Source organism: Lithobates pipiens, unplaced genomic scaffold, assembly GCF_037356315.1.
Source record: "Lithobates pipiens isolate NorthernLeopardFrog02 unplaced genomic scaffold, aLitPip1_a1.2 Scaffold_3, whole genome shotgun sequence".
Taxonomy (NCBI): domain Eukaryota; kingdom Metazoa; phylum Chordata; class Amphibia; order Anura; family Ranidae; genus Lithobates; species Lithobates pipiens.
Window position 1 is genome coordinate 37,675,918 of NW_027507790.1, and position 12,935 is coordinate 37,688,852.

General features: G+C 41.3%; 1 protein-coding gene and 1 pseudogene across 3 annotated transcripts in view; one reads left to right on the forward strand and one right to left on the reverse strand.

Annotated features, from left to right (window-relative positions):
• PXN (paxillin) overlaps window positions 1-12,935 on the reverse strand; it is an 85,083-nt gene that overhangs the window by 21,685 nt on the left and 50,463 nt on the right. For all 3 annotated transcript variants that reach the window (XM_077461448.1, XM_077461449.1, XM_077461447.1), the window contains exons 3-6: window positions 12,412-12,488; window positions 12,184-12,323; window positions 11,389-11,578; window positions 11,174-11,309 (exon numbers count right to left, since the gene is read on the reverse strand). In XM_077461448.1, coding sequence (XP_077317574.1) covers window positions 11,174-11,309; window positions 11,389-11,578; window positions 12,184-12,323; window positions 12,412-12,488 — 543 coding nt within the window. The remainder of the gene's footprint in view (window positions 1-11,173; window positions 11,310-11,388; window positions 11,579-12,183; window positions 12,324-12,411; window positions 12,489-12,935) is intronic.
• LOC143940265 (large ribosomal subunit protein eL28 pseudogene) lies at window positions 5,214-5,721 on the forward strand (annotated as a pseudogene).

Below are 12,935 nucleotides of genomic sequence, written 5' to 3' on the forward strand. Positions count from 1 at the left end.
CAGAAAATCACTTAGACCCCCCCAAAAATGATATATATTTTTTTAGCAGAGATCCTAGGGAATAAAATAGCGGTTGTTGCAATATTTTATGTCACACGGCATTTGCACAGAGGTCTTTCAAATGCATTTTTTTGGGAAAAAAAATACACCATTTAAAAAATAAAAATAAAATAAAAAAAACAGTAAAGTTAGCCCATTTTTTTTTTGTCCAAAAGTTTTGACTACCTGTTTTTATTTTATATATATATATATATATATATATATATATATATATATATATATATATATATATATATATATATATATATATATATATATATATTTTTTTTTTTTTTTTTTTTATCTAAATCATACATACAAGTAAACTGATTGGAGGTTTGTTTTGTTTAATAAATGTTTAAGTGTAAGAAATTTTCTGTATCACGTATGAAGGCCGCTTTCACACTGGAGCGCAAGTTTTAGCGGCTCTTTACCATCATTTTAGCGGTGCTATTTGGCTGCTAGTGGGGCACATATAACCCAGCTAGCGGCCAAGGAAGAGGTTAAATGCGCCCATGAAGCACTGCTGCCAAATCGCATTGCATGCGCTTCGGCAGTGGTGCCCTTCATATAAATGGGCAGGAGTGGTGGAGGAGTGGTATACACCACTCCAAAAGTGCTGCTTGCAGGACTTCTTTTTAAGATCCTGCCAGCGCATCGCCTCAGTGTGAAAGCACTCTGTCTTTCACACAGACTGCAGGGGAGCCATTTTACAGGCACTTTACAGGCGCTATTTTTAGCCCAAAAGTGCTTTAAAACGCCCCAGTGGGAAAGGTGTGTTAGATCAAGGGGGATTAAAAATAAATAAATAAAATAAAATCGGCCTAACATATCGGCCCAAAAAAAAAAAAAAATCGGCATCATATATCGGCTATCGGCCGCCATGATTTCTAAATATCGGCATCGGCCAGAGAAAAACCCATATCGGTCGACCTCTATTGCAGAGATGACAGCAATGAGGGAGGCAACCTCTTTAGTGAGCATAGACTGGGAAAACTGCCTAATAGGTTCACTGGACAGTTTAAAGGACAGGCTGACATCCCATGATGCCTCCAAAGAGTGAATAGGGGAGCCCAGGAACCAACATCTTACACACAGCTTGCACCAGTGCTTGACAGGCAAGCCACTTTTGTTGTAAATTCTTTTTAAGAGGCAACACATCTTTGGAAAAAAAAAAATGCATAGGAATGGGGTAAATCGAGGCTCATTCTTAATTCAGAAAGGAATGAAGGCAAGCAGACCTGTCGCACAGCCTACTTCCAAAAGGCTGAGTTTCCCAGCACCGCACTTGGAGAAATACACTGTCCAAGTGCAAAATTTGACAGAGAAACGATTACCTCCAAGATCGTGGTTATTAGAGGTCGACCGATATGGGTTTTTCTCTGGACGATATTTAGAAATCGCCGCGGCCGATATAGGATGCCGATTTCTTTTATTCATTTTTTCCCCCCTTCATCTCATAAAAGTTAGACTCTTTTCCCACTGGGCGTTTTTCAGGCGCTTTTGGGCTAAAAATAGCACCTGTAAAGTGCCTGCAAAATGGCTCCCCTGCAGTTTGTGTGGAAGCCCCGAGTGCTTTCACACTGAGGCGATGCGCTGGCAGGGCGTTAAAAAAAAATTCCTGCAAGAAGCATCTTTGGAGTGGTGTATACCGCTCCTCCACCACTCCTATCCATTGAAATGAATGGGCACTGCTGCCGAAGCACCTGCAATGCGATTTGGCAGCAGCGCTTCATGGGCACATTTAAGCCCTTCCTTGGCCGCTAGCTGGATTATAAAGCCCTGTTAGCAGCCAAATAGCGCCGCTAAAATGACGTTAAAGCGCCGCTAAATATATCTATATATATATATATATCTAAAATTTTAAATACACAAAAACAGGTAATCAAAACTTTTGGATGAAAAAAAAAAATAAAAAAAAAAAAAAAAAGGGGGCTAACTGTTTTCGTTTTTTTAAATCATTAGTGTATTTTTTCCAAAAAAAAATGTGTTTGAAAGACCGCTGCGCAAATACTGTGTGACATAAAATATTGCAACAACCGCCATTTTATTCCCTAGGATCTCTGCTAAAAAAATAAAAAAAAAATAAAAAAAAAAAAAACACACACATACATATATATAAGTTTTGGGGGTTCTAAGTGATTTTCTAGCAGAAAATACAGGATTTTTACTTGAAAGCATCAAGTGTCAAAAAAGATTAAGGGTCCTTTCACACGGGGCGGATCAGTTCTGATCCGCCCCGTGGATGTCCGTTTGCTCAGCGGGGATCACTCCGCCGATCCCCGCTGAGCAGGGAGATGACAGGTCTGTCTCTGCACACTGCGCAGGGACGGACCTGTCACAGCGCCGCTCTCCCCTATGGGAGATCGGATGACGACGGACCGCAGTGCCCGTCGTCATCCGATCCGATCCGCAGACGGATGGAAAAATAGCTTTTTCCTCCGTCACACTTTTTCGGATCGGAGCGGGTCGGATGTCAGCGGACATGTCACCGCTGACATCCGACGCTCCATAGAGCTCTATGGAGCACCCGTTCAGGTCCGCCTGAAAAACTGACAGGCGGGCCTGAACGGCACATCGGTGTGAAAGAGGCCTTAGTCTTTAAAATGGTTAAACTGAGAACTCCTCCACACAGAGTTAAATTCATTCATAAGTTTATACATTGTATCTCTTTGCTCTTTTCTTGGCAGACTGCCCAGAGAGGAAGCAAGTCTTCACTGATGTCTTCAGGCAACTTGCATTGACTTCTAATACTGAATTCATTTGCAAGTCGCGCTGAAGATATAATTGGCCTTTTTTAACAGTACAATCGGCCGATGCCAATTAAAAAACGCCAAATATCGGCCGGCCGATATATCGGTCGACCTCTAGTGGGAATAACTTAAATGAATAGGCTGTTTCTCAACAGCCAAGTTGTGAAGCCAGCAACCAAGAAGCCGGGTAAAGCACTGGCCCCTGGAACAGAAAATATGTATGCCCGATTACCCCACCTACAATAGGGCCCTTGAACATGCAAAGCAATCAGGGCTGGAATGTGAAATTCTGCCCAAACCATAATCAGATCCACTACCTCTCACACCACTCTTAATACTGCCCCTTTCCTCTCCCAACACCTATTCTGACTAAGCTGTGTAGCAAAGATTTGCATACTTGCCTATTTTCAGGCCACTTCAGTCCAGTCATATGATCTCCTGTGTCTGCCAGTGCCAGATACAGGGGGAGAGGAGAGCACAATCAGCTCAGCAACGGCTGGTAATGCCCAGGAGTGGTGACCTCACCAATAGGCTTACTATGGCTCATCTGTTGTCAGCTCTCCCTCCTCTTCCCTGCAGCCGCCGCTTGCTGACACATGGTAGCTGGATCACGACTCAACTGGAGCAGCCTGGAAATAGGAAAGTATACAGATCTTTCTTACATAAGTTAGTCAAAAGAGGTGTTCGGAGGGAGGAGGTGACAGCTTTAAGGGTAGTCAAGTTTAACCAGAATTGCAGTTTGACGTGTAAAGGAAAGCTTTTTTTTTGGATGAGATGAAGAGGGGTTACAACACAGGTCAGATTTTTATTGCAGTTAGAACGTCTTTCCATATGAATACTAGTTCTGGTGAGCCTGGTGCAAACCCACCATCTATTAAATTACACGCAATGCAAAGTTGGAATGTTGCAATGAATACCAAAGAACAAGTTCTGCAAAGCGCACCAATGAAAAAGTTAAGGTTCCTGCTGAGCACTAATGTCAATAAGTGTTTTTTGTGAATAAAATGATATTTAGAATGCAATTCTGTTTTATATCTACATATTTATTGTAATATCTCACTGGTCACGCTAATGTACACAAGGGATGTTTTTAAAAAAAAAAAAAATACATTTTGCGTTTACACTGTGTGGAGACACTGGGTCGGTGATCAGTGTGTAAAAATCTGTAAAAAACAGCTCATACTCACTGGCCTAGCAACCAGCTCTGTTTACATTACATGACGGCTGTGATTGGACACAGTCGTCTTGTGATCAGGAGGGCCAATCACAGAGCCCTCCTACTGATTGGAGATGCGCAGTGTCCGGATGACACAAGCGCATTGGGATCGCACCACTGTGAACACGACCCCCCCCCCCCCCCTCTGAGGAACATTCCTAAATGTCATCTCAGGAGGAAGCTCCCACCCAGCAATATATGTGCAGTGGCCGGGTGGGAGGTGGTTAACATAATGCAGAAGCCAATCCTCAAGATCTGTAGCCATATGTTGGGACAGTGTTTAGATCTAGTTTACAACTCCAAAATGAGATTTGTCAGCACAGCACAGACAGGGTTACTTATAGTGACAGTAACACCACAGCCACCGCGTTACACAGGGGCAAAGCCAAGTAGCTAAATAAAAGCAGTCCTTAACTCACTGGATGCACTGGGAATCACAGCTCTCCTTCCCCTCTCCACAACATAAAGTTGCATTTTTCTGTGTTTTTAATATGTATTGACTAAAGTTCCTCTTTAAGCTAAAAAAAGCATTTAAAATGTAAGCAGCAATTTTAGCTAGGAATACCATTTTTATGGAAGCACATAAATAGAAAGTTGGCGTTATTGGCTGGAAAAGCTGAATTACGGTACATCTAGTACATTCAGTCAAAGGCACTGTTGCCATGGTCTACGCGAGAATCATTTCAAATAATGTGCTTTGTATTCACATCCAGACTGTGAAGTTTTATCTCCCTGAAGGAAACCCAGCAAAAACAAGAGAGGTGAAGTAAAAAGGAGACTTCAGCAGAAGGATTTATGACTAGGAAGACAAAAAGTTAATTGTTCAAAATATGGCAGTGAGAACATTGCAGTGAAAAAAAAAGTAAATGTTGCAGACAACACACACAAAGCATAAGTGAATAATAGAGCAAGCAGTAATTGACAGCATATAGCCCATGAGAAAACCCCTGATAAGAAAAGAAAAAAAATTAGCACTGAAAACAGGTACCTGTTGAATCTCATATTAGCCAATGTATTTCATATTATTCACATTGATTTGCATATGTTTTATTGATAATATAATTGTTATCAATATAGTAGTGGTCTTATCGATATTATTAAATAGTAAAACAATAATTATTCATTATTAATGTATAAATATAGAGTTTTAAATGCTGAACTTTAGATGACCTCTGCTTCTCTCTCATACTTTTTATAAGAGAGTTTGCTGCCTTTCCTCTCCAGGCTGAGCGGAGTGAGGTGCCGAAAATGTCTGCCCATTTACAGTGGATGGTCATCAGGAACTGCTCCAGTTTTCTAATCAAGCGAAACAAGCAGGTGTACAGTACTGAGCCAAACAATCTGAAGGCCAGGAACTCATTCCGCTACAATGGTCTGATTCACAAGAAAACAGTCGGCGTTGAGCCTGCTGCTGATGGAAAGGGGGTCATTGTGGTCTTGAAAAAGCGTGCCGGCCGTCGCAAACCTGCCAAGTCATATGAGAAGATCACCATTAACAAAAACTCCTGTGCGACCCTCAGCAGCTTGCGCCACATTATCCGCAAGAATAACTACAGGAGGGACCTGTGTATGGCGGCTCTCCGTCGTGCCAGTGCTATCCTGAAAAGTCAGAAGCCAGTTGTGGTGAAAAAGAAGCGCACCCGGGCTGCCAAGACTGCTTAACTTTCTAGGAATATCCGTAATAAAATTTTCAAACCAAAAAAAAAAAAAAAAGAGAGTTTGCTGGGTGAAAGTTATATAGAACTGTCCCAGGTCCTTGTAATGCATATAAATTAGACAAGATAAGATAACAGGTGTTTAAAATAATTAGGTGGAAAGTTATGTATAGAACATGAAGTTTGACAGGGCCAAACAAAGGTCTGTTTGTGCACTCATTAAAACTTAAAATACATATAGTGAGACATACAACACATCTGGTGGCGTTATTGAAAGTTCATTCCCCCAAAAGTCATAAATCTGTAATTCTTGAACTTGGTTAAATCTTATCAAGATGAGGAGAGTTTGACAACACAGCTGGTTACAAAACCATCGCTACACAGGCGTTTTTAATTGGATAAAAAAAGGAGTTATAAATCACTAATAAACATATAGGAATTCTGGAAATAATTAAGTTTATCTGGTTATAGAACAGGTGTCAGATTTATGGTTAGTTACATTGACTTAGATCTTAGCAACCAATCACATGTAGGAGAGATGATTAAGATAAGGCTTGTAAAAAGGGTATATAAATGCAAGCTCTACAATTGTTAGTCAGACAAGTCAGATAGGTGTCTATCAGGCTGACTGTTTGTCTATGCAGCCCTATTGCTTTAAAATTACATATGAGATGTAAGCTGCCTATACAAGACTGGGCTCTATACCTATGGAATCATTTTGGAGATACCTGTAAAATAAAAAAAGTAGGTAGCTTTAATGCAGAAAACACCAAGCACCTCTCTTCTCCATTAAAAACGTCTTTTTAATTTTCTAGCCTGAAATTCCACTCTACCATGCCAACTTACATTGAAAACGTCCATTTATCGCTAAGGAAAACAAAAGCAAAAAAAAAAAAAAAAACAACAACAACTAGAGGCTTTAGCTAGAATTTAGAGCAAACATTTACTCCTCTACCGATAAAAAAAAGCTTTCATTATTTTTTTGGGGGGGGGGGGAGTACCTATTACCGGCAGGTACCCACTCCCACTTCAGCTGGCCAGGGGCATCAAACGATTTCAACCTGGGCCTGCTCAGCATTATGGTTGCCCACAAATGGCTGATTGTATCTGTAAGACTATATAAACTTATCAAGGGCTTTTTTTTCCCCCATCAGAACAAAGGTGCCCCAACCCACACTACACCTCCCTTGTTCCCACTGTGAGCACAGGGCAGGCAGGGATCTGTGAGAGCACCAAGAGAAAAGATGTTCTTGCAAATACAGAAGGGACAGAAGTCACAGCTGGCGTCCCATAGTCAACATGGTGGCATCGGGAGCTGAAGACCGCTAAGAACCGGCATGGGTGAGGACACCACTGGATAACTGGACTGGTAAGTGTCTCTTTATTAAAAGTCAGCAGCTACAGTATTTGTAGCATCTAACAATTTTTTTTAAAAAGGCGACTGATAAACCTCCTTAAGTTCACATCTTTAGAGCGATCAGCTAGCAAGCCAAAAAGGCATTAAGCTTTTGTGCACAAGTTCCCTAGTCTATATTTAAAACGTTACACATTTATATTGCCTGTTAAAAGACCTTTATTACAAATACTGTGCATAAACGGAGACGGTTCCTTGGCCTTCTAATAGATCATACAAGTAAAAAAAAAAAAAAAAAAAAAAAAACATTTCCAGCTTTACATACTTACAAGTGAAGTCACTGCAATCAGCAATTTTGCAGAATGACTACTGTGGAAGGGTTTTATAACAGGACAAACCTTTAGAAGCAATAACTGCAACACATTTCTATACCATAAAACTCCAAATATATATTTTAGATGTATGTCTGCACCAAGAGCTTAGAGATTATATACACACACACACACACACACACACACACACACACACACACACATACCCCATCTCTCTCAATAATACACATATATATGTGTGTGTGGTTATATATAAGCATACCCCTTCTGAGTCCTCAGTTATGTAGCAAGCAGAGTTTAGGGAGAGTGTCCTGTACTATATGCCAAGATAAGCAATTTAAAAGGCAAGTAAATTTCCCTAATCTTAATCAGGACATGGACAACTTATTCATACACAAAACAAATAAGCAAACTGAACTGTGTTAACAGGCACAAAGAAAAAACAAAACAGGATTTAACCTTTTAGAGTCCTGCTGTGGTTCGAAGCCACATTCAAAGACAACTGGACATCCACCTGGTAAAACTGTGAAAAAGACTACCAGGTGGTAGCCTTACAGAGTTGAAGAACAGAGGCTGGGTGCCCTGGTGCTTAAAGTCATTGTAAGGGTTCGTTTTTCTTTTATTTATTTTTTTTGTAAACATACATACAAATCATACTTGCCTCCACTGTGCAGCTCATTTTGCACAGACAAATATAGTTTGGCCCCAATCAGTTTTCTGGGAACCCCCCAGCGGCTCCGCCTCACATCATATAATCCCCTAGGAGAAGTGCTGTTCTGGGGGTTACCTTAATCTAGGCTTACCTGTAGGTCAAAGTTGGTTGTAAGGGTTTACAACCACTTTAAAGACCTTGGAATAGCAGAAGAAAATAAAGAGGACCTTGGAATAGCAGATTTGGTTTATTGGGAAGAGGTCAGGGGTCTTAATATCCCAGTTAGGTTGAGGGGAAAAAAAAAAAAAAAAAAAATAAAAAAAAGCACAAGCCCATCTAGTTCAACCAAAAATAATAAATGAATAGATAAAAATCCCATATACACAATCCTTCACCCACAATTGATCCAGGGGAAGGCAAAAAACCCCAGCAAAGCATGCTTTAATTTGCTACAGCAGGGGAAAAAATTCCTTCCTGATCCCGAGAGGCAATCGGATTCTCCCTGGATAAACTTTACCTATTAGGCTACTTTCACACTGAGGTGCTTTACAGGAGTTTTAGCGCTAAATAAAGCGCCTCTTCTGTCACTCCAGTGTGAAGTTCCCCCGATATCCTTTTAGAGAACTGGTGCCCAAAACTGAACTGCATATTCCAGATGAGGTCTAACTAATGATTTGTACAGGGGCAAAATGATATCTCTCTGGAGTCATTACTTCTTTAACCTCCCTAGCGGTAATCCCGAGTCTGGCTCGGGTTGGGATTTTAATTACAAGAGCGGTAACCCCGAGCCAGACTCAGGATCGCATCGCTCGATGCAGGGGAGGACACAGGGAGAGTTACTTACCTTGTCCCCTGGATCCAGCGATGTCAGCCACGCTGTGTGAGCGAGCTGTCCTCCGCTCAATTCACAGTGCCGAGTGCCGCCGAGCTCCGTTCCCTGCGACGTTACGGCGCACGGGAGCGGAGAACGGCGGCAAATTCAAAAAAGTAAAAGTAAACAAAACCCACACAGCACTGTAATCTTACAGATTACAGTGCTGTATTAAAAAATACACACCCCCTTTGTCCCTAGTGGTCTGTGCAGTGCCCTGCATGCACTTTTATATTATAAATACTGTTTTTTTCTGCCTGGAATTTGGAGATTATTCATAGCAACCAAAACTTGTCCCTTTTTCAGTGTTTTAGGATTTGATTACATTATTGAATATTTTTTATTATTCTTTATTATATTATAAACTTTATCATACCCGGGATGCCTGCTAGACTCTGGTTTGAACAGATTTAAGAGCGTTATTCCTAAGAATTACAGGACTACAAAATAAAATGCCAGATTTCCATGCAAAATAATTGTACCGCTTTCAGCACCTTATTCCAGACTGAATCATACCGCCAGGGAGGTTAATACAAACCTGCTTCTCTCCTGACAGGGAGGAGGAGGAGTGTGTCTTATGGTGCAAAAAATACAGTTGATTTTATTTTTAGCTTTTTAAACTTATTGCCCATGGGAATATACTGTGCAGCGAGTTCACATACAGTCCTTTTGTAGAATTCCCATTTCTGTTCTGTGTACATTGATGCCAATAGTCCCTCCCAGTCTAAGTCATGGAGAGCAGCCCTCCTTGGAAAAGTTGCTCTCTTAAAGTTAAGTGTTTTTATATCTTATCCATAGGTGTTTGTTGCTTACAACGAACATTAAAATGTAATAATGTTATGGTAACTGCTACTCAGATGTTCTTTTATGTGAATATTGGTAATAAGCTCTGGATGGTTTGAAACCAGGTCCAGCAGAGTGTCATTCCTAGCTGGGGCCTCAAACTGGACTATAAAATGGTCTTGTAATAGGTTTATTCATTTTTGCCCTTCAAGTGTCCCAGCAGTGCAATTACTCCAATCAATTTCCAGGTAGTTAAAATCCCCCATTATCATCACTGTCCCAGCCCTTTCAATCTGTGCAAGGAGCTGAGACACCACCTCCTCACTAACACTAGGAGGTCTATAACAAACTCCAATGACAACATTTGTGGTACGCACAACCAAGTACAGTTGCACCCATAATGCTTCAGACTCCTCACACTATCAATTAAAGGCTGTATTCTATCCAAGAAATCGTGACACAGAAGGAGAGAATTCAGATTTTTTCCCCTCCCCAAGTAGGCTGCTTGTTGTATGCCTGAGAGAGCTAGAATCAGATGCCGAGACCAATGTTAAAACTGGGTCCTGGCTCCAGTGCAAGGGATGCATCGTCACTCTGAAGATGACTGTTGTGCAGGCCTTCAGTAGTGCAAACATTTGCCTGTTTAGAATTAGCGCCTTCTACTGTCTCCGCCATTGTTAAAAGTGAGGGTATTACACTGTGGGGTACAGAGTAGGGTGTGGGAGATTAAGTAAGCATGTATGGTAGGAGTACACTGCAAGCCAGGGTGGGAAGAAGCTCCCAAATACCCTTATAAGGGGACAGAAGTGACGACCAGTGATGTGATGTAACACCTGTTCATCCACTTGAGCCTGAGCTCTAAATGGTTGAATTTCAGTGCAAGTTTTGAGAAGTTTACACTGAAGTGAATACATTCCAAACAAGGCCCCTTTTACACAGTAACAGAAATACAGGGTGTCTCTGTCTTATTTGTTCATGATGCTGAAGGTATATAAAGCCAAGGTTTTTCCAGTCACAGTTAGTGTTCCTCCAAAGGGGTCTTCTGGAAATGGGTTGCATAGCATCTTGCACCAAGTGCAAAGGTGAACATCCCAAGCAAAACTCAGTGTCGGAAGCAACATTACACGCTACCCCCAGAGTGTGTAATCCAGGTACAGCTCCCAAAGTTGCACCAATCCAGAAGTACCGCTACTGCTTAGGCTTTAGAAGACAGTGAGATTGAAAAATAAAAAGATAAAAAAAACATAAGAAAAAAAAAAAAACTAGTGAAGCTGGTTTCTTCAGGAAGGGGAAGAGGACCATCAACTATAGACACTAGCATAAAACAGGATGCATGGAGTAGGGTATAGTTTTATTAAGGGAGGTGTCTCAGGATGGTGCATCCTCAAAAGCTTGCCAGTGTTCAATCACCTGTGTTCAATTGCCTGTGTCCTGTATGATTTCAGTAAATTCGCTAAAATAACATCAAAAGATGAAAACACAAAGGGCTCAATGGAAAGTTTATTTTAGAACACATACCTTAAAATCAGAAAGTGAGGCCATGAGTTCATCCAGTTCACGTGTAGCAGAAGAGGCGGAGATTCGAGTTTGCTGCTGGTTGGTGCTGACCCTCTGAGGGTTGTGCATCTCTACTTGAGGCACAGTGATTGAAGGGCTGTATTAGATATAATAATAATCAACAGAGTGCAGATTCAAAAAACAGGCATAAATATTCTTACAGCAGTGGTACTTACACTGGACTGGGAACAGAGCTTTCTAGTTCATCTAAAAGGCTTTCCACACTTGGACGGACATCTTCTATGCCCCGTGCTCCATTTCGCTTAGGCTTTTCCTTTGAGGCTTGTCCAATCTTAATGGCAAAGTTGTCAGACACACTGGTGACAGGAGGAGCCATGGGCTGCGAGAGGTTTCTGCTCAGGTCATCTGTAAGTATAAATGTCTTCAAGAACTGACTGGTGCAAAACAATTTCTCAAAGTCACTGCTCGAGGACAGGTTTAAAACAGAAGCCATATTCCTGCACAAGTACTGGTACAGAATACAGATGCTGGCATGCAGTGGCTCACAACATTGGCCCAACACGATTTATAGTTTGTGGTCAATCTCTAATACAGAGCTTTAGTTCTCATAAATGGCTAAAAGGCTTCAGTTACACAGGCGCTCAAACCCATGCAGCGCTGAGAGACTTGTCTTTTTTGAGCAGCGCAGTTTTGTGGCAGCCTATACAAGTAAATGGGGATGCAGCAGCTGTATGGACTCATCCGCAAGTTTGACACTGTAAGGGACTGCTCCACGGCTGTGCGAGTCCATACAGCCTTTGAATCTCCAATCACTTATATGGGTTGCCTGCATGCACTTCAGCACTACTTAAAAAAAAAAAAAAAAAGAAGGAGGATAATCACTCTGTATGGGGAACGCCAGAATATTTTTTTCTCAAAACTGTAATATGGAAAAATTATGAAGAAGCGAAACCTACTTTTCAAGGTACAGATAAGTTAAACAAAATCAAGTATCACACATTGCGTCTCACCTGATGATATGCTACTTGGAGGTCCTTGCTGCACAGCATTTAATTCCAGGAGTAGACGGTCCAGCTCTGACAGATTGCTGCCCAGAGACGTGCTTATGATTGTGGGAGACGGCTCTGCAGACCGCTGCTTATTGGGAAAACTGTCCCAAGAACAAAAAGCAGATCAAATCAAACAAGGGGCATCTCAGACAGGGGAGAGCATTACAAAGCTGTCCCAATAATGCTTACCTGTATACATGCTCCTCTTCTCCAGCAGAAGGGGACAGAACAGTCTCCTTCAGAGTTGAAGAATTGTGAAGGGGATTCTGGGGAATAATATTAAAGGATGTCAGAAGGTCAATCACAGTTAGCTACTAGTTTTTAATTTTTGAGACTGAGCTCACAAATGCAACATGCTGGTTGTACCCAAGTCAATCTATCCAGTTGGAAACAAGCAGCCTGCCCATAACATGGTTTGAACCTCGGCTGGTTCCTGCTGAACCGGCAGAGATTCAAACCATCTATGACCAAGCTTTAACCATTTTACCCATCATCCTCCTATCACATTCTTACCCTCTTCCAACCCCTTGTCACCCTGGAGTATCTGACACCATGACTGCTATGCGCTTGAAAATTTTAATAAATATTTCAGCTAACCCCAATTAGTCTTCACCTACCCCGTCCCACTTTTTACTTTATAAGGAAATGGTCTTTTCCTCGCGTAGTCAGATTTTCAAGTAAAGCTCTAAAAATATTTTAAAAATTATAAATAA